The 27,853-nt window shown below is 37.5% G+C and overlaps 1 protein-coding gene across 10 annotated transcripts; it reads right to left on the reverse strand.

The window, feature by feature from the left end:
- Window positions 1–966: 966 nt before the first annotated feature.
- Window positions 967–27,679, reverse strand: FHL5 (four and a half LIM domains 5). Of its 10 annotated transcripts, XM_030448655.1 has the most exons (9): window positions 27,387–27,596; window positions 24,232–24,268; window positions 22,797–22,858; window positions 11,201–11,279; window positions 10,776–10,957; window positions 8,331–8,505; window positions 5,823–5,992; window positions 3,583–3,769; window positions 967–2,620 (listed from the first exon to the last, which is right to left on the reverse strand). In XM_030448655.1, the coding sequence occupies exons 1-9, from the start codon at window positions 27,468–27,470 to the stop codon at window positions 2,469–2,471; spliced, it is 1,128 nt and encodes a 375-aa protein (XP_030304515.1). In that variant the 5' UTR covers window positions 27,471–27,596; the 3' UTR covers window positions 967–2,468. The 10 variants fall into 10 exon arrangements, with proteins under 10 accessions (XP_030304515.1, XP_030304518.1, XP_030304519.1 ...); XM_030448658.1 differs by lacking the exon at window positions 11,201–11,279 and having other exon boundaries at window positions 22,780–22,858; window positions 27,387–27,423; XM_030448659.1 differs by lacking the exons at window positions 11,201–11,279; window positions 24,232–24,268 and having other exon boundaries at window positions 10,879–10,957; window positions 27,387–27,600.
- Between the last annotated feature and the right edge of the window lie 174 nt (window positions 27,680–27,853).

Genomic DNA, 27,853 nt, shown 5'->3' on the forward strand with positions numbered 1-27,853 from the left:
AACCACATTCTTGCAATTTGCTGAGAGTTATTTCACACAACACAAACAAAAATTACACCTCACAGACAAGCCTGTGTCTGGTGATTCATCTTTTTAATTAAAAAAATTAAGACAATTAACATTTACTAATGGGCTTGTTTCTGATAACTCGGTGCATATTTTTAGAACGTCATGCATAACGGTGAACACTGTGTGAGTGTGTGTGTGTGTGTGTATTTATTTAAAGCAATGAAACATATTTCTATTTATGGGAATCTAAGTCTTACCAAGAATCTGCATCAGCCACGTGAAATGTGAAAACAGAAAAGGAAGCTAGTGGGAGAAAATGAAAAGGCATAAACTAATCAAGCTCTAGACTTCAATAAGAGTTGCCATAAAAGAAGCTGAAAATCAAAAATGAACACCATGTAGAGCAAAAGATCAATATTTTATTGACTGGAAAATAGACTGCTATGTACATGTTGGTCAGTCATTTTCCATATTGATTCTATGTCGCTGCAGTTCAGCTCTGGTTTAGCTACGTACACATTTTCTTTCCTTTTTCTTTTTCTTTTTTTTTTTCTTTTCCTTTTCCTTTTCCTTTTTTTTCTTTTTCTTTTTCTTTTCCTTTTCCTTTTCCTTTTCCTTTTCCTTTCCTTTCCTTTTCCTTTCCTTTTCCTTTTCCTTTTCCTTTTCCTTTTCCTTTTCCTTTTTTTCTTTTCTTTTTCTTTTTCTTTTCCTTTTCTTTCTCTTTTTCTTTTTCTTTTTCTTTTTCTTTTTCTTTTTCTTTTTCTTTTCTTTTCTTTTTCTTTTTCTTTTCTTTTTCTTTTTCTTTTTCTTTTCTTTCTTTTTCTTTTCGTTTTTTTTTTCTTTTTCTTTTCTTTTTCTTTTTCCTTTTCATTTCCTTTTTCTTTTTCATTTCCTTTTTCTTTTCCTTTTCTTTCTTTTTCCTTTTCTTTTTCTCTTTTTTTCTTTTTGTTTGTTTGTTTTCTTTTCACTCTTCTAGCTAAAGTAATGTCTGCCTTCAGTATGAATGGAGCACACTCAAGTCAGCTAAATAACTTAAGGTCAGAGCCTAAAGGAGCATCTGTGGTGTACAACATGAGGACTGAAACTGCTGAGTAGTGCAGACTCTGCCAGTCTTAATATCACTGCACAGCTCTCAACAACTTGGTACAGACACTGTTATTTGAATGAGGCTGCTCTTAACATACAATATAGAAGAAGATAAATGTTTCTAACTCCTCTCTAGATGACCTTTACTAATAGACACTTTAGGGCTGAAGCTGAGCAAGCCGATATAACCTTCTCAAAGCCACGTACCTAGAAACTAATATCTTGTACTAAAGCAGGGACTGCCTGGCTTACAATGGCAACATTACTGAATCTTGACATAATATTGGCAAATGCATGTGGCACGTGGAAAAATGAATCAGGTATTGGTTCTGAAGAGCTTGTAGCCCGGTCTAGACAAGCAGATACTTACAAGAAAAGGGGTAGACTTTTCTTTTCTTTGAATAAAAGACCTAGCAGGGTGAAAATACTAAGGGCATTAACAGTGCTTTGATTGCTGGCAAATGGGTTTTGAGGGAAGGAAAAGTGCAAGGTCAAGCAGACAAGTATGAATTGATTCTTGTGTTTACTAATAAAAATATACATTTTATGAGTATATTTGAAGGTCTAGTGAAGATGATGGAAGCAGTCTTAAGGCAGCATATTAACTATGGGACAGTGCACATCAGCACTAACCAATCTTGAACAGCCTCCACCTCTTACAGCAGCTCAAAATAGGTATTTATTTATGCGTGAATGATTCAGAACAGTTAACCATTTTTGGGAAAGTACCAGTCACTCAGTTCTTTGGATGACTAAAGACTATGTTTCTGGGGAGCAATGTCAGTAAGGAGAGAAAAATGATCTTTTTTTCCCCTGTAACTTGTGGCACGGGCCTCCTAGACTTGGTGTCTCTCTGTGTAAAAGTATCCACTCCCCTCACTCTCTGCCTGCTTTGTCAGCACCTTTTTTTGCCCAAAGTATGGAGGAAATTGATCTTTACAAATTGTTCTCACCAGTGTTATGATCCAATAGAAAACTGCATGTGCAGAGCTTTCCACACCAAGGTCTGCCTCTGTGAAACAGTGCTTATGCCTCATCATTGGTCATATGCCATATAGACTTTTCCCAATCCTCCTTGGTTCATGGGAGATGAAATGTAAATTTTTAAGCTTCTAACAGCAGAGTGCAGTGTGTTACAAGGAGAAACATAACTCTAGCTAGATTTAAAATATATATACCAATGCTTTCTGCATTTTTTTCTTAACCAGTATGGGCCTCTATAAATTTTTTCAATAAGCAGTTAAGAACTGTGCTTTTGGAAAGTTGCGTGAATGACTAAATAGCTGTTCTACTGTTCATATGGTTTTCTTTCTGCAGAGTAATGAGCATCATTACAGAGCAAGAAGAAGGCAGCTGTACAGCTCTCCACAGAACTATGAAGCAGAGCCACATTCATGACAAAAGACATCATCCTGCTGAGTGAGGAATCCCTGGCCCACCAGCGAGACAGAGCACTTTGCACAGTTAAAGCACTCCCCATGCCACTGGCGCTCTTCAAAGGAGATAAATTTGGCACTTCCAAGAGCTGAAAGAAATTATGAGAAAGAAGATGAGAATCCAGTAATTCTGGATACGGTTCAGACATGCAACAGATTGTTTTCTAATGGGTGATTGGGTTGTCATTTGTCACAGCAAACAAAAAAATTAACAAAAATGCACGTTTTGAGATATCCTGTGTTGACTGAATTGAAAAAACTTGAAAAACAAATGCAGTGAAAAATAATTTAAATAAAGCCACAAATCACGTGCTTGTTTTCATAACCCTTTATGAACTCTGAAGTGCATGGGTTTATCAGAATGCCCATTCAGGTTTGCTGATCAGTCCAACAAACTCTCATAAAAATTATTTGCATTTTTTTGATATAAATAGCTTCTGTAAAACACTTAATGAAATTTAGTTTTTTTCACCTAAGTTTCTTCAAGACTGTGAAATACTTTTCAACAGTTGAGACCATACATAATAGAATTATGAATAGCAAATGCTCTTATAAAACTTCAGCTATCATAGACTGGTGGCATACATGTTTATATTATCTAAGTACACAAGGATGCATGCAACAGAGCTGTGTTGCCTTTGGCAAGATTCCTAGTTTGACAGGTGTGCCTTACCATCAGGCAATTAATTCGTATTCAGTCGATCACATTTGCATTTAAAAACAAAGCTGAAGAAATTATGGACACAAGGGACTTGTGTGTCCTCTCCTGGAAAGTGTAAAGTGCCTTTTTATATTATTAAGGATGAATTTTAGTGCAGAATCACTAAATCAAAGGATAGAGAAACTCCTTTTGGCACATGAAAATATTCTCCTGCAGCTAAGGAGCATGCATGATTAGTATGTTCTAAGCAAGATATGTTACATATGATGGATCTCTAGCAGTTAACCCTTTATTTTTGGACTATTTTAATGCTATTTTCTAAAGCAAATGTCTGCTTTAAGAGGAAAATTATTCACCAGTGTCCAGTCCCCTCTAGAAGATGAGACTCACCTGTAATAGGTGTCTTGCAAGAAGCACACTTCTTAGCATACAGTTTGCCAAAACAGTCCACACAGTAGGGGTACTCATCTTTGGAAATAAACCTCTGTCCAACAAGTGGAGTTTCACACCCAGCACACACAAAGCATTCTGTATGCCAAGGTTGGTCATCATAGGTCACTCCCCCAGAAGTTATTACCTAATGCATTAACAAACAAGGACAGAGCAATGAAACAAAGGTGTGAATTGGGAAGTGTTACCCAATCCTTCATAAGTCCTTCCTCTTGTTTTTGCTCTGCCCAAACACCTAAGAGAAGAAAGTGCAGTCACATCAACTGCTCTTCATCTAGAGCATCAATTTGACCCATTGCAGTCAAGCTGAACATGCCACTGGATTGTTATTCTCCATTTTCTATCACAAGATAACCTAAATAATAAACAGGTTATCTTTTTATGACATTTTTTTCTATTATTCATGTGGGTAAAAGCTTAGACTCGGGCATGGTCTCAGGAGAGTTCTCAGTGGACAGTGGATGGGAGAAACTATGCTGAGATTATGGCTAATTTCCAAATGAAACTGGCATTTTGCTGATTCACACCTGAAAGAGTATTTTAAGTAGGAAGAAAGTCAGTAAAGAAACAGAAAGGAGATCACGGTTGAAAGAAGAAAAAATGGTGCTTCTCAGCATCATCAAACTTCTTATTATCTAAAACTTACAGCTCTCTAATAATTATTTCTGAAGAGGAAAATATCCAGTTGCTCTATGACTTCCACATATGTGGTACAGAGCTGGTTGCACAAAATTTTTGAGAGACTGTAAAGAGAAATTTCTGTAGCAATAAAGATGAGCTGTAAGATAGGGTTTCTACTGTCAAGTTACATGCATGAGTTGTGAAGAGAAAAAAAAGCTGGAGAAACTTAAAGTAAGAATAGTGGTATCATCAAATTGCTCTGAGGAATACAGTTTCAGGAAAATGAAGAAAAATACTGGCTGATGTCAGGCAATAAAAAAAATTCAAATAGTTCCCAATCCCCTTAGCATTCCAGTATTGGGCTACTTCTAACTCCCATTTGCTTTTCCATTAAAGTCTCAAAAAATCTCACACAAAATTCAAAACTTCAGTTTGGCAATTTAATCTCTTTGGTCTTACCACTTATTTATGGGAACTGATGTAAGTTAAGTATTTAACCTCTTTTAGCTCTTACATAGGGGATCTCTTTGCATTCCTAGAATTTTTAAGAAGTAAATCCTGGTTATTTCACATATCCTTGATGCCTCTAGTAAACATAGAACAGAATCACTGTATTTGCCATGTGACCATTTAATATAAATGAAAGGCTAGATGTAGAAACATAGGAATATATAAAAATACTTTCTAACATCTAATTATGGCAGAAAAAAACAAGCAGCAGATTTTACTTAAATTAAAAGCTTTTGCTAGAGGTAGGGGTTTGCAGAGAAATATTAAATAACTACATAAATTATAAGTTATTTGGTGAAGAGAGAAAAATAATTATTTTCTCTTCCAGAGTGATACCGGTACTAAGGAATAAGTTAAATTCCGCTATAAAAAGCAGTTTAAAACTTTTCCCCTATAGAACAGTATCAGTGTTACAATACTCTGATACTTTAAGTGTTTTCATCAACCAGAAACAATCTTAAAACATGAGAAATTAAGAGAGAGATGAATTGATTTTTTTGTATTTGGAGGAAAAAAGAAAAACTCATTTGAAATCAAGCTTTATGGTGCCCACGGAGGGAAGCATCATGTATAGAAACAGTGAGACTCGACACAGTTGAATATTACTTGATCTGATTATTGCCCGATTTCAAGAAAAAAGAACAGGCAAGACTGTGAATGCTTTGCTCAGCGTAGGTGGCTTATTATACAAGTGAACCTATCTGAAATATACTGGAAAAGGAGGCATGGTTATCAAGGTAAAATCAGAGAACTATCAGGAAAGAAGGTTTGTTTACACATAAATTTCAGTGAAAAATTCAACCTCTTTAAAAATCAGAATTAACAATAGAAAACCTCAAAGTATTTGTTTTGGTCAATGAGTTTATATCAGATATGATCAGAGTTAGATTATTATTATCTGGAGTGTACAGCAAACACCATCACTGTTTGCTTTCAGTGTCCCATGCCAAAATGAAGACTCTGTTCTTACTCTTAGTTCACCAGACATTTTACATGATCTTTTTTACATGCCTCACTAGGGGAATTTTTACCATTCTATGTTTAATTACCTTTTTGCAAGAGTAGCAATGGTGAGCAAACTGCTTCTCAAAACAAGGCAGGCAGTAATTCTCCTTGTCCTTGGTGATCAGTGGTTTTGTTCCCAGCGGCTGCCGGCAATACTGGCAAACAAAACAGGATTCATGCCAGGAACTTCCCTTGAATTCCATTTTACGGGAACCTGCAAAAAGCAAACAATCCCCTCAGATGAAGTTTTGTAAGTTTTAAATGTCAGGAATGCTCATTTTTAATAGTCTATCTTGGTATTGGATTTTGCAAGTAAGGGCTTGAGTTTTTAAGTATTTACTTGACATTTCCTATGCGAAGTGCTCTAGGTGGCCGTGCTCTGGCAGGGTGGGTTGGACTAGATGATCTTTCGAGGTCCCTTCCAACCCCAAGGATTCTATGATTCTATGATTCTATGATTTCAAGAAAAAATTCAGCACCATATGATCACCTGGAAAAAGATGTGCTAAATTGCCTAAGCTGTAGTTCTTCTTAGTCTGTCCTTAAATTAATGTTTTAGGGGTATTTCTCTGTGAAACACTTTAGTTGCTCAGAGGTTCTCTCAGGCCAACCAACTCAGTGATAAGTTTCAGGTACATAGCTCTTTTAGAAACTGATGATTATTCATTGGATATTTGGTATATCTATTAATGTCCAGTCTTTTCTTTAAACTAAGGCTCCATCACTTATAAATCCATTACTTATCTTATTCATCTTAAGATGGCAATTTTGTTAAAAGTAATCTCTTTTCTGTGATAAAGCACACTACACTGCCTCTTCTTACAGCTCATCATTTCCAGCCTAGATCAACAGTTCTTTTTTAGCATGATTAGATGCTTTTCATACAGTGCAAGGACAGAAAGTTTTTCAGTTAAATGTCTGCCAAAGGAGTTTCAGAGCTCTTGGCTCTTGTACCAGTGTCCTATACACCTTAATGTAGATATGTAGGTCTAAGATATGCACATATAGAAGAAGAGAATTGCTGTAATAAGTGATTAATCCATTAATACCTGTTTCCAGCACTGTGGGGCTAATGGAGAGAGAAAGCAGTGGCTGTATTTAAACACATAAAGTTTGCAGCTTCCTCTCAGTGGTCAAAAGGCTATGCCTTCTGCCTTTTCCTACTGAATCTTTTCAAAATGGAGCTAATTAGCTAATGGCAAAAGTTAACGATTTAGAAACTGGTTGGCATTCCCATGTCACTTCTTTGTTTGAAATGTTACTTCTACCCTCAGCACTTGCTGAAAGGATTTAGTCTTCCAGGCTCTGGGGCAAAATCTGCAAGGTGGATGTACACCAGAGGATAATAATGCAAACCCAAATGTACTATGGTGCTACTATCATGACATCTAGAATGGCATGCCCTGTTAGAATATATTTTTTTTTATATAAACTTTATATAAAGTTATGCCCTGTATTATCCTTAAACTGAATGCAACTATATTGCTACAGCATTTACTTCCATTAATACAGCTTCTACCTGTAATGAAAAGTAAATAAACTGAAAAAATACAGATTAGTGTTACTGTTTGAACCAACATATCAGTAACCTGGCAATTATACTGAGAACAATTCTGCACAGTCCAAACCTTATTGTTTGACATTAAGGTCTAATGAAAGAGAATATTCTTGTGTCACTGACAAATTTACTGATGTCCTTGGTCAAAGGTTCTCAAACTAGTAGTCAAGAGGCTAAAGTAGATAGTTTGTAACTGGTGTTTGGAGTTACACATGGGATCTGTAAAAAGGTTCTAGCATTGAGGGTAATTCACTGTTCCAAAAGTTAGGGACTCACTTTTCTAAGCAAGCTGCTTCATTTTGCCACATACAGTGCTGTGGCTTCTCTTAGAGGCCTCTGAAGAGGCAGCTTTTAGGAGATCTTTACTGGTGTGGTAGCAGTGAAAAGTCTAGAGGATGTCCTCAACTGACACCATCAAAAGCTGAGAAGAAGCTTAGTGGAATAATACAGAATTGTCAAAGTTGCTAGTGGCAGGAAGTAAACCTATTGTTACCACACACGTATTTGTATTCTTTTTAGTTAAAATGCTGATAGTGATTTGAACATAGAATGTCCTGTTTTGGAAACTTAAAATTTCTAGGTGAAAGCAATGGTATACAGAAAGTGAGCAAGGTCTGATAGTCAAAGTCTGATCAATGTGACAGACAAGGTGCAGATGACTTGCCTAATTTGCCACTCCTGGTAACTATAGCTCTGTTTGTCTACCAACACTCACAGCAAGATGCACTTCCCAAAAACTGTGAGCAGAATCAGGGACTCAACATGAACCCATTTTACCTTCCCTTGAACTCTAATATTCTTTCTAAGGATTCATAAGCCCAGCAAGTGCTAGACCAGAGGTATCTGCATGCTCTCTCATCACTCCCAAGGAGCTACTACACACAGAGGAGAGGTAGTCACCTGAAAGCTCTTTTGAAAATCAAGGAACATGTAGCTCAGTTATTCAAGCATGTGAAAGTCCCATTTTTTCACTGAAGGGTCCTTGTTGTCTTACCAGGCATAATGGTCTTCTGGCAGTGGAAACACTTAGATGAATACTCATCAGAGTAGCACTCAGTGCACAGCAAGAGCTCATCCTTGGCAGCAAACGGCTTCTCCACCAGTGAGCGACTGCATTTGGCACACCTGAAGCATCTGTCATGCCAGTGGCGGCCTTTGTAGGCCAGATCCTTGGAGAAAGGAAGGCTACATTAATGGAGGCTTCTCTACAGTGTTTTTACCTCTCAGGTTTTCCCAGAAATCAAGTGAAAAATGGAGAGCATTGCAATGGTTGCTTGAGGAGAGGACACGTGCACCCGGAGGAAGGTGTGATCAGAGGTGATGTAGGGACTCAGTGTTAACCCAGTCAGATTATTTTGTAGATCTCCCACAGAGGTCATTTGGAGCTCATTTGGAACAGGCAATTCTACTTCCTTGGGTAACATCAGAGATGTTTTTATTGGAACAATAATTTTCTGTTTTACAGTTAGCTTTCAAGGGGAAACAAGTGATCAACATTTTTAATGCATGCAGGCCACCTGACAAGAAGTGCATTCTCTACAGACTTTTAAATGAATTTCATGTATATTTTAACATTACTGCTTTTTCCCCCAACACTAAAGAAAGATCATATTATTGCAGAAAGCAAGCAATTAAAATCTGATTGAAAACAAAATGATTCTTAAAAAGATTATTAAAATATCATTGCTTTTTTTACACCTAACATTACTCCTCCTAAAAACTCAGATGAAAAATGTTATCTTAAGACTCAGCAGGCTTAGGGGATGGAGAAGATGACACTATATACATGAGACCTCCACCAAGAAGTAAAAGAAAAAAAAAACAGTAAACAGCAGATATTTTCGCAACAGTAAAAAACCAAGGGAACAATGTACCACCAAACCACCCCTCCATTTCCCACCCCCCTTAAACTTAAACCAGAGCCTTCCAGGTCTCCTTTATAAGTAAGAAGCACAAAGGGACAGAATGGTGTCCTTTTTACTACTTTGTCAAATCCCCACCCTTTAAAGTGCTAATAATGAAATACATATCATGCTTCATGTACATATCATGGTTCATTTCAGAGGGCGCTGGGTGCTTAACACCTTCATTTACTTTTGAAAGTAAGTGCACTTTGAACCTTTCAGCAAAAGCAACCCAAAGCAGCCTGTGACAAAAACTGGGTAAAATGGAGATGAAGAAAGCCAAGCTCTAACATTTTGGCAGACAGAGAGCTTTGGTAGAACAGCTGTAGATTTCTGTGAGCCACTTCTCTAGCTGAGTCTGGCCTGTTGCACTCCTTTCCTGTTACTCCTGCTTCATTTCTCCTGTTTTCCCCTTATACTCAGTCCAAGTACATTTTTTTGTTGTTGTTATTGTTCATGGTCTTTGACATCTATGCTCCTGCCACTCAATTTTAAATTTTAAAAGTGTAATTAGTGAGCTCAGGGCTCTGACTGGAGCTCTGTATACAAGTTTGCTGTTGAAAAATGCTGCTGAGAGTTTGAGAAAACTTTTCGTTCAAGTCAGCAACTTCTTTGGAAGATTTCTTTGCAGTACTGAGCTGTATTCAGACAATGTGTTTTGAAAACCAGGAAGTGCTTGGGCTAGGGAGGCCTAAGGAGAGGCTTATTTTAATAACTTTCTGACCTCTTATTTCAAAAGGATTTAGGGAAGGCGAGCACAGGGAGAAGGTGAGCATTACATATAGAACTTGGCAAAACAAAAGCATTTTTACAGGCTTAATCTGAACTTAAAAACCAAAGTCAAGTGTACAGGCTGTGAATTGAAGTATGGGGTAGAGTGAACCCTGCTAAAGACCACAGAGGAAACCAGATTATTAACTAATAATGTAAAAAAAGGGAGAGGTAAAAGGAAGGCCAATCCTAGAAACTGCCACTAACATGCCACCTGTGAGATGAGCAAAGTAAACTGGGAGTTAAGTTAGAAATGAAATAAGTATTTCATTTCCAAAAGATGAGGAATAATATACAATTTATAAACATTGTTTCTTTTCAGCTTGATTTCTTCTTGTCAACACCTAAAGTAAAAAAACTATGCAACACAAATTTTTTTGTTTCAGTGGACATGTCTCAGAAATTAAAAAAAGTTTTCTTCATTCTGATCCACTATTCACTGGCACTCTTCTATCCCTTAAGCACTGTGAAGTCTCTGCAGACAGAGTGACTGGAGAAGGATGGAGTCTTCCTGTGGTCCACATACACACCAGAGCCTTGCCATATATTTAAGGTAAATATATGTGCAGATTTCCTAGTATTTGGCCCTTAAGTTTTCCTATTCTGTGAAAATAGCACTGTTTCTCTCTGTTGTGTGTGGATGTACAGTGGCTGTACTTAGGTCTCTCCACCACTGCAGAAGGCTGGCTATAGAATCTGTCTGTAATGAAATGGGAATTACATATAATTTACCAAAGAACAAGAAGTGAAAGCTAAATCTTTACCCTGGAATCACACTCAATAGGTTGCTTGCATTCTTCACAGGGATTGGCAAACAGGCTGTCATAACATGGAATACAATAAGCATTTTCTTTTCTTAATGCATACTTCCTTCCACAAAGAGACTGCAGGCAGTAATGACAGTCTGTGTGATTGCTGGTCATTCTGGTGGGCTTCTCCATGGGATCTAGAAAGACAGGAAAAACAAGTAATTCAGTGGATGGCTGTTTGCTTGCTCAAATAATAAGTAATACCGCTTTATCTCTGAAAGTTAGGTCAGGCATTTTTTTGTCATTTCCAGTGTCCTGTTTTTCTAGTGCTTGGCTGGCCCATAATAAAATGGTAGTCTTTAAAAAAACACACTGTGTATTGTGTTACCTACATAACAGGGAGCAAGAAAATTGCTTCAGGTTAATCTAGTGGTACTTACACTGATAGGCCAGACACCAACAAATGAAGCTGTCTTCACTATTTCTATGTGCAGCTACTGGAATTATGAGCATTGGGTACTGGATGGGGAGGCAAGGTTCACCCAGAATTCAGGAGACGGAGACAGGAGCAATAATTGAAAAATTAAACAAATTGCAGAGTTAAAAGGCGAAAGAGAAGTAACAAGCATTTTGCAGTGTGTTCCTGGCTTTCTCTTGTTGTTCCTGTCTTTTCAAAATACTCCCACCTTTACCTGGCAGAACAGAAGGAAGACAAGGAACTGAAACCTATATGGGTATGCATAATCCCAGATGTCCTGCTAACATTTGGTGTCAATGTAGCATGACACAAATAGCCCTGGATAGCAAAAGAGAAAAATATAAAGAGAAATAAACTAAATCATGACCCTAACAAAACCATTACTTAAAGCAAGTTTCCCTTGTTGTTTTTGGAAAAGATTTTCTTTTCTTACATATTTCTGTATTTCCAGGTTCCACATTGGCAGTGCCAAAATACTGTTAGATAGATTATATTTCTGTGCCAAACAAGTGCAGGAAATACCACAAATCTGTTGAGAGCCAGTTGTATGAATTTCCCATCCTTCAGCTTTTCAGGTTAAAAAGTCTTGGATAAGAATGCAAACCTCAACTGCTTATAGATCTTCAATGCTGAACATTTTAAGGATTGTGGAGATGAAGACATTTCAATCTTTTGGTTGCTGGCTGGATCATCAGCAATTTGCTAAAATTGGGTCTTGATTCCTGGGAATGAATGAAGAAGAATCCAGAAAGTTCCCAATGAAGCAGATCCAGAAACATCTGCTGGACTCATTGGATTACACTCTTCATTAAACTTACTGAGTGTTGCTGCAGTCAGCACCAGCAATCATAAATTTTAGAGGATTTGAGAACAACCAGGGAAGGTCTCCTAAAATATTTACACATTGGTAACTTTGGGCTGCTGAAATCTTTGCACTTTGAATAACAATGTGAATAATTTTCCTGCAACCAGCTGCAAAGCTTGAGAGTCAGTAAGAGAAGATCATGAAGGACAAGATTTGACAGAGTACTTCCCATCAGAGAACTTACATCTAAGACATTTGGAATTACTACCTCGTACATGTTAACACACTCACTGCCTGTCTTATACCCATAGTTCATTTTCAGAAAGGCATTTCATATTTTTCTGGGTTTCTGTGTTGTCAGATGTAATTCAATATGATTGTTTGAACTATGAGAAACAATAATTACTGCAGGTTTCCACTGGCACCAGTGCCTAAAGTCAGGCATTTGTTACTGTGTTTCTGGAGGAATAGTGGTAAGCCAGTGAAAAGGGTGATAATGCTTATTTTAGACCAAAAGTAATGACTTGTTTGTTTGGCATAAGCTATGGAAAACTTATTCTTCCTGTAAATTGAAAACTTTTTGAGTCAAATTGATTTACTGGATTTATAACTCCCTTAAATCTTCATGCTAGCCAAGACAGGGTGTAGTAAGGGAGTCAAATAATCTGTAACTCAGATCAGCGGAAAACAGGCTTGCTTAAAAATACTACAGATGTGTTTTATATGATATCCTTGGAATAATACTGTAAAAGGGCTTGAGTCTCGACTTCTATTTCCTTTAGATCAGAGATTTGAATGCTGAACAAACGAATCCATCTACATAAAAAAAATTGTCATCCATCAGCTTGTACATTTACACAACATGACATATAAAAACCAGACACTGTGCATTAATTCACTGCATATTCATAATGAAAATCAAGGTTTAGGTTTACTCATTTTCTTCTATATTGGGGAAACAGTATCAATTGGTGGCTAGGGAGACAATCAAGGAATGTTTGTGGTTAACTGGACTCAATATTTAAGGTCACAGGACATGCTTGAAACTCAGTTTCAGAGGATTTTTCCTCTTTTTTTTTTTTTTTTTTTTGGAGGGCGGAATTAGAGTTATGAACCTCCTCTGAGGATAACACTGAGTAAACTACCTTTCTGATTTCCTCCCTGCTGACTCAGTACCTCATCTTCCTAACTCAGTTTCATCTCAGTGGTGACAGCAAAATCCCACCGGGGAATGCATGAAAAATTTACATTACTTATGGTGCTTTTTGTTGCACAAATCTTGTCAACAAATAGCTTCAGATGTCTGCAGAGACATCTGCTTTTTCATTCTCATGAATGGTGATAGGTTTAAGCTATCAAAAACTCTGCATACTCCACAATTTTCATTAAAAAGTGGTTCACTTGATTATTATTTTTTCCCCAGGAAGCCAAATTGTTCCAGGAGGCCCAGGTTATATGCAGATAAAAGACCTGCTACTGTAATACCTCAGACCTTCTAGATTTGCAGTGTAATCATCCTCCTAAAATCCTATATGGATACGGTAAGAAAGTGCCATTTCTCATGTTTTAGAGATGACAGTGGTTGCTTGAGAGTATTAAGATTACCCCCAAGACCAGAGTCTGATGCCTTGGGTATCCTTGAGCTGCTCCTCTCATAGAATACTCAAACTACCCAAAGCTCTGCTTCAGAGAATGTCTTCAGAGCTTGACCATGATAAAGCCATATTTGGGATGAAGCAGCAATGGTATGAAAAAGAATGATGATTTTTTTTTAAAATCTCCTAGCAAAGGTCTGTGTATCCTTTTGTGAACTACTTTTAGAGTTAGACAATGCAACCAGAAAAGTGGATCTTGCCTCCCCCAGCACCACTTACCCTTGCTCCAGTAAATAAGTAATGGTGTGAGTATCATATAGTTAAGTAGAATGTTTTTCTTCTGCTTTGATCCTAATCTCTAGAGAAATATGTTTACTTTAAGTTTGCTGGAAGCTAGACGTTGTGTTTTGAAGGTCAGTTAAGAAATCTCTGGAGGTCTGATACTATTCACTCTCATGGAATGAAATGCTGACTCCAACATTCCAGCTGCTAACTTGTGTCTGAGGCACAGGGAAAGACTGGGATGTCTTCACTCCTTGGGAAAGGAGGCTTTCGCTATCTAAACTGGGAAGAAGCTAAATACCATGGATTTCTATGTGTCTAGCAGGTACGGATAGGTACGGATATGTGATACCATTTGTAGTGCATTTGTGTCAAGGGGACACAGAGGGATGTTGCAAAGGATGTGAGGATACTGCACCTGGAGTCCCTGAGGTCAGGTTTGAGAACCCTGCAGCCTTGTGGTATGAATTATAAAGCAGATGAAAATAAAACAACAGAGCTGGCTGGTCTGCCCACTGTTCCAGCAGATCAAGAGAGAATACAGTCACGATATATAAGGAGAGGAACTCTCTGTGACTCAAATAGTTTCCTATGCAATTTAGAGCACCAGAAAACTTGAAGTTAAGAAAACCATAAAAAAATTGTGAACTTGTGAAACCTGATTGATGTGGCACCAACAGGAAGGGAATGTTTGTTTTCCCACTGGATCTAAAAAGCACAGCCACAGTGCCACAGTGTTAATTTTAATAATTTATCCTGATATTTTCCATAAATGTCTGTTAAACCCCCTTATAAATATAAAAAGCCTAGAATCATAAATACTACTTAGATGGGAAGGAATACATGCATGCATGTATGTAGGTGCATATATATATACACACACACACATATATATATATGTAAAAATACTGTCTCTTTTTGTATAGCAATTCTAACGTACTATTTCATGATCTAAATAAGCCCACCATTGAACTGTAGCATCTTTTTCCTTAAGCATACACAAAGATTGAAATAAGGCTCCCTATTGGAGAGGCATAAAGAAACAGAAATTATGGAAAAATAAATAATTACAACAACTCTAAATGATAAAAGAAATAAATTGATCTATGATGAGGAGGACGCCCTTGTAAGCCGTCCCAGGCACTAGTTAATTTTCAGTGACGTACATGCTTTTATGATGGAACATTCTTTTGCATGAATTTGCTGATTTCATTTCACTTTTTTTTTTTTTTTTTTAAGAACTGCTGAACCAATTAATCACATGCATTTACAAAATATATTAGTGGCTCAAGGTACAACTGCTCTGTAAAGGTAACAATACCCTTACAAAGCAAAATATCCAATGATACTATTATTTTATAAATAACAAGTTTCTTTCCTCAGAGAGCACAGTTTCTTATTTTCTCCAGACTCTTGCTATTTCTCAGAAATCTGCTATTTTGTTATTGTGACTATACCTAATAAGATGCCTGACCCTCAAGAAAAACAAGCCAGTTAAATGCACGCTGTATCTTCAAAACACTGGCAATACTTTTGCTTTTTCCCTCCCTCAGAGTAACTGCAAGTTTCCAAGCAATACCTCTAAGCTACAGTTAAGTGTTGAAGGACAGAAGAATTCTTGCTCTTCTAAAAATGGCTAGAGAAGCAATAAGAGCCAGGGACATATATTACAGATCAGGTCAGAACAAGTATCCACAGGGAAAAAGAGACACAGGTGCTAACTTTGGTTAAGCTGTTTCGTCTCCGTGGCGCATCAGAGTAAACAAAGTCAGGTCCTAAAAACATCTGGGTAGGTGCAGAATTCTCATTTTAAGCAGCCAGGGTGGACACCAACCAGGGCTGTGCTAAACAACCTGACTATAGTGTTTTGAGGTCTGCAAGAGACAAGGTTTTGGTTGAACATCTGCGGAAAGCAGCTCATTTAGTGGCCATTCTGGTGACTGCACCACACTGCTGTGGTTACACACCCCACAGCCATGAGCAAAACAACAGCTCTGGCTTGACTAGGGGATCAAGCATCCCAGGAATTCTGTAATTTTCTCCTGAGCTGGGTTGGATGTTTGCTCTGTTTGCAGCATGCAATCTCAGATGCTGGTGTATCCATCTAAATTCTTCCTTTATCCCAGTATAAGATAATTGCTACTTCCCTAAAATACAAATTAGGACAAAGTAGGGCAGTGAAAGTACCTCTATTAAGTGTTCACAGTGGTGGCAAGTATAAAGAAATGCTGTTGAAGGAAAGACCTGACTAACCTATGACCCTCAGACCCTCTTTATTAGCTACAAAATGGGTTGGAACAGCCCAGCCCCATCACCTCTACAGCAACCCAGGTATTTGCTTTAATTCAGCCAGAGAACTTTCACCAGCAGCATCCAGCTTGTCCAGTACAACTTGTACTTGCTACTGAGGTAAGCTTGAGCCAAATTCAAATCAATGGCTCTGTATACATCTCTCCTCTTAAATATTCTTCCTCTATTGTGAGCCCTGCAAGAAAAACTCAAGAATTATTATTGGAGTAAATGCCTCGTACAGAGTAATTAGAGGTCAGAAATAAGCATCTCAAGTGTAGCGGCTGAAACCTGTTTTGTTGTGGATTTGTTTTTTGGGTTTTTTTTGGGTTTTTTTTTTTGGCAGAGTTAGACAGAAAGATTACTAACTAGCTACAGAATTAAACCTAGGTTATTTGCTACTGGATTATTGGTTTTTTTTTCCCAAACTAACCAACATGTGAGAGTTAGAGAGAGCAATTAATCATTTAATATGGATGCTACACCAGTGCCCACAGATTCCAGCCCAGAATAACTGGCCCTGTTATTCTGGGCACAGCAAGCACTGCTGCTGACCAGTATTACTTGGTCAGTTCTGCATTTAAGTAGAGACAAATTATCCGTGCAGTGCTCAGGATCAATTAAATTCTTCCCAAGGTATCACCTAAGAACACAAATCCTTTTCATCTGCTCAGATTCCTGGGTGCTGTCAATATTTTCACCAGCAGCACTACATGAAGCAAAAAGCAAAAAAAAAAAAAGTAAAAAAAAAAGTAGAGCTGTGTCCTAGTTCCTTTAACTTCTCTGAAATCAATCCGTATGCAGGTTTTCACATAGATCTTGTAGAGCCAGAATTTCCTCCTGGGTTCATGATGGAGCTCATTCCTTCCTGACTAGCATCAGGTTTATAGAATAAAATAAACCCATGAAGCAGTTCAGATGTGTATTGGTGTACCTTATTCTGTAAAGTCTTGGCAGTGTTCTCAGTCAACCATAGAACAGGCTGGAGGATTGCATCTGGTACAAAAGGGCCATGGGATAAAGAATAGTGAAATTAGATGGTGAGCTATATACTTAGAAGGTGTTTAGACAGTTTTAAATTGATTGGATTCAGCTGTCTGAATTTCAAAAGCTAAGCAGCCATGAGCCTAAGATGTGGATCAGAAATCATTAGTACAATGTTATAGGAGACAAATTAATGTCATTAGTGATGTACCCCAGGGCTTGACACTGTAACCAGTGCTGTTCACCATCTTTAATAACCTGGAAATAGAAAAGAGCACATCCTTAGCAAACTGGGATGTGACACAAAACTGTAAGGAGTGTCTGGTACACCAGAAGGGTTTGCTGTCATCCAGAGGGACCTCACTGGGTTGGAGATGAGGTTTGAGAGGAGTCTCATGAAGTTCTGCAAGGGGAGATGAAAATTCTTGCCTCTGGGGAGGTAACAGCACAGGCTTGGGACCAATAAGATGGCAAACAGCTTTTCAGAGAAGGACCTGGGGGTCCTGGTAGATGTTAAGTTGAACATGTGCCAACAATGTGCCCTTGTGGGTAAAAAGGCCAACAGCATCCAGTGGGGCATTAGAAAGAGCATTGCCAGTGGGTCGAGAGATGTGATTCTTCCTCTCTGCTCAGCACCACTGAGACACATCTGGAGTGATGCATCCAGCTCTGGGCTCCAGAGTACAAAAGAGAAAAAAGAAGGAGTCTAATGGCCCAAAAGGTGACTAAGGGGCTGGACCTCTTACATGGGAAGGCTGAGAGAGCTGGGACTGTTCAGCCTGGAGGAGAGGAGGCTCATAGAGGTTCTTGCCAATATGTAGAAATGACTGAAGGAAGGGAATGAAAGCAGCCAGGCTCTTTGCAGTGGTGCCCACTGACAGGAGGAAATGCAGTGGGCACAAACTGAGATAGAAGGGATTCCATTTAAACAGAAGAATAAAACCTTTCACTGTGAGAGTGGTTGAAAACTGGCACAGGTTGTTCAGAGAGGCTCTGTAGTCTCCATCCTTGGAGATAATAAAAACATCACTGAACATAGCCCTGGGCAATTTAATTTAGATGACTACTTAAGCAGGGCATTGGACTAGATGAACTTCATAGGTCCAATTCCACCTAAACGATTTTGTGGTGGACTACAGAAAAGTTTAAACCTCATTATTCCCTTCAGGGCATTTGAGAAAGAGTGGGGTCCTTACCTTAACAAGAAAAGAGGTCTCCTGTAGATGACTTTGCATTATTCCACATCTAAACAAGACGTGTGTTGTCTAAACATGTGAGAAATACCATTGCTTTCAATATATACACTCTTGAAGCTGAATGCATGATGCAGAGCTTGCCTGCCTTGAAGTACAGATGCTGACAAGTATTTAAAAAACAATCCAAAATCCAGATTTAAAATAAGGATAGAAGAAATTTGGTTCTTAATTACCACTGATTTCAATATTTCCCAATATTTCAAACCTGGTAAACGTAATCTCTGAATCCTCCTCAATTAAGATACATGGAGTGGAAGTGTGCAAATTTGGTTACAGAGGAAAGAGCAAAGGAAAGTAGTGACTCTAGAGTATTTCTGTCAAAGGAAAAAAACAGTTTCATGGGAATCAGCATTTCCACAGGGAAAAATCACTTCCAACAGTCTCAAGTTCCAGCCATGTGTGAAATTAAGGGAGACATATATTATTTTTTGTGTTGTCACTGAGGGTGAAACAGTCAACATGTTCTTAAGTCAACCATCCTCATACTTGGATATGAGCACTGACCAAAATCTGAGCCTTTTTTGATGAAGGGAGATACTGGTTTATCTGTGGCATCTGGTTTACCACAGTAATGAAGATTTTTGGTGGGTTTTTTTTCATAGTCTGGTTCAAGTCAAAAGTATTTCTGCTCACTGATAATTTTAAATTTAAAGTTGGTGTTTAGTGTTACAGAACTGGCTACAGAAAAGTTATAAAGGTTTGAACAACTTCAGTCACCTTGGCTGTTTCGATGACTTGCTCAAAAGGAATTGCAGGCAATGCTCTGTACAAAACAAGGAGGAAGAAAGGAGTGTTTGGGGTATTGACATCTACACTAAATAATAATCCTTAACAGAACACTGCAGGAAAAGCAGATCTAAAAGTTATTTTGCCATGACTTAAAGACTGTGAAGGAAAACTGAGTAATTTTCAAAAAACTTCTTTTCGTTTCAGCAGGCAAAGTCGTCCTAAGGAAGATGCAAGAAACCCTACAAGAGACAGCTAGCCAACAACCTACACTCATTAAGAATGTTTCCTAATCCCTTTTATAAGATTAAATTAATGCTCTGAGTCTTGAGCATTTATGAGCTTCCAAAACTAACATAAAAAAAAATTGCATCAGAGTATTTTGGGAAGAAAAAGAGTTTTGTGCTAAAACTTGTCCAAAATGCTCTAACATTTTTATGTATTTTAATAAAATAAATTTGTGAGTATCTAAAATGTAAGCTTGTAGGATTCAAAAAGAGTAAACTGTATCTGGAAAATATTGGTCTAAAATGTATCTTAAATTCTCTACAGATTGTTTTTTTAGCAGAAAGCATAAATTTACATTTCTATATGAAGGTAAATATTAATTTGGATAAGAAATTTTATTGTTAACTATGCTTTATTCTGGCAAAAAAAGATGAGAATCTGAGCTACAGTGGTCATATTTTGAGAGAATAGAATTGGTAGCAATAGGACATTTATGCCAGATTACAGTTTCTTCAATTAAAATCATGGGAATGTAGAGAATAACATATTGTACTTTTATGGAAATATTAATGTGTTTTCCTTCTATCAACCTAGAACCCAGCAAGTACTAAATGTCCTTGAAAGAAAAAAACAAGACATTAAGTATTTGGGACTGAACTACTTGGGATGAGAAGTGATAACTGAGGACACAGCTGATGTCTGGCAATTCATTCAGAGCCTTCTCCATCACCTTTCTGCATGGGTTCTCCAGTCCCTTCTGACTCTACACACACGTACAATCCCCTAATCATGGAAAATACCTCTAAAAATGCCTAAGTAAAAAGGAAATTGGAGTTACAAAGGAGGAAATAGGCTGAAGCCCTCATCTGAGGTTTTACCAGTGGTTCACCTCCAGTGTGCAAACTTCTGAGCCCTCTCTGCTAAAACAGCATCTGCACATCAAGCTTCTGCCTCATGGTTCCCCTCACTACAATGCAACAAAGTCAAAGTGCTTGCACAGCTGCGCAGAATTCCACCAAGGAAACAGCAGCACCTTAGCAATATACTAACACCAGTGGGCAGGGACCTGAAAATGGCACAAGCTTGCCTTTGGGACTGAAAGCTTTCCTGAGGAAAACAACAGCAACAGGAAATTGTGATAGAGCAGGGAGTGAAGTGAGCCCAGACCATGAAACACAACAGCCTTGCCACTAACAAGAGGCAGAGCAATTCTGATGCTGACTGCAATTCGTAAGATCTTAATAAAAACACAGGTCATGTCTTCCCTTTGCAGATGCATCAACTGCAGAGACTGGATTTCTCCCCAGTCTTACATTTTATTTCAAAGACAGAAAGGTGGATGCAAAGTACAGTGGCATGTGAACATAAGTCCATCACATGAACTTAAACCCTTTAAAAAAACAAACAAACCCTTTAAAAAACAAACAAACATAAAACCCAAAAACCCCCTACAACTGACTAGGTCATACAACTTTTTCTTGCTTGGCTCTTTAAAAGCCTGTGACCTACTTTGCAACTGCTTTAAGGAATAAAATGAGCAATAAGATAAGCAGCAGCAGCAGCAATGTTAGCAGCAAGCTAAAACTGGATTTTCATTGCCCTATTTAAAAAAACAAAACCCTGTTTCCCCCAAAACCAACCATAAATGGCCCAAGTGGTAATAAAGCATCTGCTGCAGCAGCACAGACTTTTCCTTTTCTCCCCCAACTGCATTCTGCCAACCTGACCCAGCTTTCTGAGGAAAAAATAAACTGAGCTGCACCACTTTTGGAATAAAAAAGACAACACCTTTTCAAAATGAAGGAAATCTAAAGATTTCTGATCACAGCTAAGTTAAATAGCTATTGTGAGCTAGGTGGCATTACAGCTTAGGAAAAAGAAATGCTACTGCAAGGCATATTGGTATGTAAGATCCCTACCTCAGTTATCATTGCTCCCAGGTGTTTAGCTTTGTAGGCCCAATGGATGGCCATTTGTTGCTTGCAGAGCTCTATCAAGCTTGGCTGCCATCTTCTTACCAAGGTTTACACTGAAAACAGAGATGACCTTGTTCTGCAGACAAGCCTTGGACTGCTTATTAAGCCCTCAGAAATTGTACTTTTCAAAGCCACTGCTATGTGGAGTCGAAGAAATGCTGGCAACTACACATTGTATAGTATATACTATATAGTATATAGTATATAGTATATAGTATATAGTATATAGTATATAGTATATAGTATATAGTATATAGTATATAGTATATTATAGTATAGTCACCTTCCCTACACATTACATGTGAGCTCTTTTGGGTGACCATTGCCAAGGCAATCTCCTCACCATGGAGGGGAGCTCCATAGGTACCTCCATGGATCTTTCCAAGTGACCAGATCTCAGGAGGGGCAGTTCCAAATAGAAAAGGAATGGGCAGGAAGATGGAGCAGAGCTAATAGCAGCCTGATCTCAGAGCAAGGAGTACCTACACACTCTGGGTTTTTACTGAGAGTTAACACAGTAAGCATTGCTACAAGACCTAGCAGTAAGGATACTCTGCAATTGCAATCTCTATGGAACACAGGGATCCAATAAGAACACAGCCTTATCAAAGTATGCATGCATATATCATATCTTCTAGGTGGATAGACCACAAAAGGTCTAATCCAGTGGGAAAACCTGAAAGTTGAGGTACTCTTTGTATACTACTGCTTTTCTGTGACAGAGGGCAAGAGAGGTTTCCAGGAAAGTGTGCAACAACCAACCAACAAGAAAACTGAACACTGTGGGTGTTCTTAAGCAGACTTACTTAACTTCCTTCTGCTTCCCATCCTGCCCCCTCCTCCCCCATGTGTTACATTAACGCCTGATTTGTCGATTCAAAGCACATGACCCCAGGAACACTTGCATATGTGTGTAAATTAATGTAGCTGAATAATTTCACTTAATTCATAGCTGTTTAATTAGGTAATTTAATATTTTCTGGATTAGGTTTTGAACTCTGGTGTCCTCTATGGGGGACACCATAGTGCTAGGCACTATTCACTTATGAAATATCAACATCTACACCAAAGCTACAGTTACAAAAAAAGTACAAGTTGGCTGCATGTGCATTTCACTGAAGACGTGGAACTATAGCAAGGTGAGTTTTCCCTTTTATCCTCTGGCCTGTATTTGTTCTAAACATTGTAAAGCTGAAAAACCCAATTAGTTTAAAGTATTAATGGCAGGCTACTGGGTCTTTGGGAAAATGGAAAAAAAAAAGGTAAAATATTAAGATATTTAAATTCTTTTATGACATCCTATATTCATTGTTGATAGTAAAGCACCATTTCAACACAGTAGAAGAATACATGATTCACAATGTAAAAACTCAGAGATGGAAGAAAGATGGAAACAGGACTTTTAAAGGCAGTGAACCTCTGCAGGAGTAAGAGTGGTGGGAGAAAGGGCAGGAAGGTCTTCATCTTCTTGTTTGTACTCTACCAGGGAAGAAAAATAGCAAACTCTTAGTAGGACTGAGTATAGGAAAAAACATTGAGTTTGTTTTGGTTTTTTCTCTTTATTTTTTTTTTATTTTTTTTTTTTCCTTTTAAAGTATCAATTAGCTAGAAAAAAAAATGTTAAAAATTGTGTGACCAGGTATCCTAACATTTCCCTCAAACCTTAAAATCTCTGGGCCAGACATTAAGCATAATTCTTTCTATTTTGACATAGTCTATCATCCTGAAAGTGGTTATGATTTAAAATTAGACCCTGAAATGAGCAGACCATGGTATTCTGTCTTTCTTTATCACGATGTGAGGTTACTGACCCTTCAGTTACTGCCCTGCTGGGATTTTTGTTATGCTCTGGCATGTGAAAAAGTCCTTTTCAAAACAGTTTTGGTACTAGGACTTTCAGGGTGGATTTCTTTTTATGATTATAAATAAAGGCTATCTAAAAGCTAGTTCCAGTGTAGAATTGTCCTATTCTGAAGGAAAATTAAGGCTAAAGTGTATCTGAACATCCAAGAGATCCAGAATTTGATCTGACAAATAAAAACCATTGCTAAAGTCTTTGAAGTCTTTAAAAGTCTTTGAATTCTGGAATTAATTTGCTAAGAATGACATTTAGGAGCATTTTACGAACACACAACTTAACTCAAGGATACTGTGGAACAATGAGTCCACCTAAATAGGTAAAGTGTATCTAAGTGATGATGTGAAGTGGTAATGATCTCTGCAAACCTAGGAGGAGAGTGGTAAACAGCAGCAGAAACTCTACTGAAGAATAAATACCCTTCAAGCCTTTTTTGCTAATTTATGTTAAATTTTGCAAATGTTTTCAGTAAAAAGTCTAAGTAAGCAATTAAATAAATTAAGAATCCTGCTACTGTATTTGAAAACCACCCAAAATGTTTTGAGCTTTTAATCTGAAATGTTTCTCAGTGCCACTCAGTTTTCAAGCACCAAACTAAACAAAGACTGACAATTAGACCATCAGTGTGAAACATTTTCCTCTAATCTTTTCCTTTTTCTTTTCATGCAAATAGAATCCTAGCCTTTCAGAAGGCTAATTATTCCACAGTTTTGCATGTTATAATACATAAATGAATCATGATGTGGCTGAATTTGAAACCTGAAGGGCTTACTTGGGGAAGGGTGGGCTCCTGATAAATAGATTTACAGCCAAATAGATTTACAGCCTACTACTGTCTTGGGCTTCTAATAAATAGAATTATAACTTAATACTGTGAAACACTTTACAGCCTTCCTGTCAAAGGTTTCAGAATGCTTTAATAATAATAATAATAATAATAAAATCCTAAAACACAGTTGTGAAGTACTTGTCTATAGAAAAGATTAATACTCATCAAAACAAATTGTCTTGCTCAAGGTTAGAAAGCAAACCTGGAGGTGTGAGAAGAGGCCAGTCATTATGCCCTTGCCATTAGGTGGGTCTGCTCATCAGGCTGTATCCATGGCATTAGTCAAGGATTGTTAAAAACACTGCATGAAGGCTGCTGGCTGGTCAGCCTTCAGTGCTAGAGGTGGAAAGCACTTCTAAAATCAACAGAAGCAATTAAATGTTCCAGTTGTGAACTTTGCAATTGTCCTTAATTAATCTGAGATTTTGAATAACAATCTTATGCCAAACATTCTGGCTGGAATTTCTCCAGTTTTGTGTCAAAACTCTTAGTGCTACAGCAGTTGAGGCAGCTCCTAATTATTAAAGATTTTCCACTCAGTTTGGGTTGTTTCCAGGCAGTTTTGGTTAACATGGGTTTGAATGCATTCTTTTTTCTCCTCAGTGTACCAAACCTGGTTCACAGCTGGAGAACTGAGGCACAGGAAAACTTCCTGAAGGTCACTCTGAACTAAATTCTGGTCTCCTGTATGTAAGGTCTGGCAACAGCTATGCCATAATCTGTTACTAGGTCATTCTTCAAGCAGTTCTGCTGCTGCTGTATGAAGACAGATTAGAGGAAAAATGAATATTTTCCTCATTTATAAACCATCTAAATGTGAGGCCAGTAATGAACTAGGGCAGCCTGTTCAGAACTATTATCCGTAATACACTGAGATGTACAATAATTTCCCAGTCCTTTTAAGTGGACCTTGAAAAATTCAAACTCAAAGGCAACCGTGGTTGAGAAGAAAAGTAACTTTACTAGAATGAATGAAGTAGAATAAAAGAAAACTCTTGGACTGAGAAAGGGAAAAATTGAAGGGATGATAGCTGGTATATACTGTACAATATCAGAGAAGAATGGGGATATTCACAAAAGTTAAGCTAAACTTACTGACACTAATGAACGAGGCATTTTTATAGTTAAAAGAGAGAGATAAAGTTCCCTCCAGGGTGGTTTCTAGAAGAAACTCAATTCAGCCATCATTATAAAGGCAACCAAAGGAGATTCGTTCGCCCTTGTAACAATTTTGTCTCTCATTGTATTTCCACCACAAAACTTTTATGTCATGGGATTTTATTTACTTGTTCTTAATATATCAGTTCAGTGGTTTTGGAGTAGTATTTGCGTATTTCTACAAAACTGTCCTCATTTCATCCCTCTTACATTTTACACGAATATATGAAATTAGGGGTTCACAGTCTCTTTTCTCACTCTAGGTGCTGCTCCTAGAAATCCACTCTAGGAGTGAAGTGGAGCACCAGCATCATTTCACCATGCCAACTTCCAAACTTGGGACTCTAGAGAATTTAACAGGAATTTTGAACTGAAAACCATTGATTTTATGAGCATCCTAGAATCAGACATAAGACATCATCTTACCCTTAACTTGCAGGGAGGAGAGCATAAAAACTCTGGTCAGTTTTGCTTCCCAGGTGATCTAAAAGCCCTAAGAGCATCTAAGGCTTGTTAAGCTCACAGCAAGGCTGCTTATTTGAACACGGTTAGAATTTCACCCTCTGATTTTGGGCATGACATTTGTAAACCTGCTGGTTAACATACATTTCTTTCTGTGTGTCTATCCATGGTTAGGCAATAAGTTTTTAACACATTTTTTTGGTTTGGTTTGGTTTGGTTTTTTTTAGAAGTAAAACTCAGATGCTCAGACGTGGAAGAAAACAAAAAAAGCTGGACTTATTTGTATTGGTATTGGTCATAGCCCCACAGATCTTCCACATCATACCAAGTCAAAGTAAAATACAGGCTCTCTGAAATATGACTGTCTGCAAATAACCTGGAGAAACCATAGGTCACAACTGATCAGAATCTCTTTCAAGCAGCTTTTGATTTCATTATGCTCTAATCCTACAAGAAGGTTAGCATGCCACTTTAAGTTTCTACCAATTATAAGACTTTGAATCAAAGTGACTTTTGTGACAGTGCAATAAAATTACAAGGCAAGGCCATCACCAATCTGTTACAATGTTAATATATTAAATCCCTTGCAGCCTGTTCTGTTAAAATACTCTAGAAATGTCAACTCCTAACCCAAAAGGAAGAAAAATGTGTGGGAAAATATTAAGTACAAACAAACAAATAAAAAAAGCGTCTAAAATTTGTTTTTCTAAATGTAAGATATTTTATGCCAAGGTCCAGATACAAAAGCAGATGTTTTGAAAACCGATGCAGTTGAAGAAATGTATTTTCATTTGTGTAATCAAAATGAGAATTATTTGTTAGCTTTGTCAAAATTTAATTGTAACCTCATTATCAAAAAGACTGAAATCAGGTATCAGTATGATTAGTCTACATAGATTTTAATTTAAGGAATATTTCTACTGTTACCCAAAGTTCCTTTCTAATTCTGCACTACAGGCATACATTTCCAGCACCATTTCAGTAAACAGTCATATATCCTTTCAAAACTACTTTTTCTCTTCCAGTTTCAAAGCATTATTATGATCCTAAAAAATGTGGTAGCTAAAAGATAAAACTAGGTGTCTTATAGAGGAAGAATTTGGAGGTGATGCTTGATTTTCACAAGTCAAAGTAGTGCTATAAACATCAGCTTGGAGACTGGTTTTACTTAAAGAAAAAAAAAAGCATAATTCATGTTAGGTGTTAACACTAGTTATGCTAGAAACTAGTGACTTTATCAAAAAAGATTATCTAGAAAGTTTTCTTGAAAAAGAAAAAAACTGTGAAAGTTTGCTAGGAGATAAAAATGGTGATTTGAATGCCACAGGAAGAAGCATGCACTGTTTTTTGTTGGCTTATTCTTCACCGTGAACAAAATAATCCTCATCTCATTTCAAAAGAAACCCCAGGCAACCTTCCTGTAAATTAATGAGTAAGTCAATTTATGAAGTGTAAAAAAATAAAAGAGAAAAAAGAAAAAAAGGAAAAAGAAAAAAATGTGGTATCCCTTGGTACACAGAATAATAACTAAAAATTTTGATGTATTTATAGAATTCTATATCTAATCTAAACAAGAAGTTTTGTATCTGAAGAAAAAAGTTCCACCATGCTCACTCAAAATGTTAAATTAATAGCTTGTAAACTACCACAGTTAAACATTATCAAATAAAGGAATAATGGCAAAGAGCCTCAATACTCACATTTGGTTTTAAGCTGCTCCTCTTGGTAACTTGTGCAGCAAAATGAAGGAAGAAATAATTAAAGGTCTCTGCAGAAACAAACATTCATCAAGTCCAAAAGAAACAGAACCCTGCCACAGCTATTTGAGGGTCCCATCAGAATTTGGCTGGGTGGAGGAAGGCTGAGGGTCAGTTTGTTTCCCTTAGACCTCATGAGATGCAAATAGCTGGCTGCCTCACCACTGAACCAAATCATTCTTTTGACATATTGTGTTTACAGATTGCAAATACATACCACGTAGGAGGCTCTTAAAGGGACATATTCCAACTGTTGTCAAAAGGAAAGAGCCTCTTCTTTTAAAAAAGACTACAGAAATAAAACTCCCAAACTACTTAGAACAAGGGAAAAGAAATAAAGAAAAAAAAAATCGTTCATCCGTGCGTACGCTTTAGTCCATGCATAATGTATCCAAAGAACCTCATGTAGG

This window comes from Calypte anna, chromosome 3 (assembly GCF_003957555.1).
Source record: "Calypte anna isolate BGI_N300 chromosome 3, bCalAnn1_v1.p, whole genome shotgun sequence".
NCBI classification, from domain to species: Eukaryota; Metazoa; Chordata; class Aves; order Apodiformes; family Trochilidae; genus Calypte; species Calypte anna.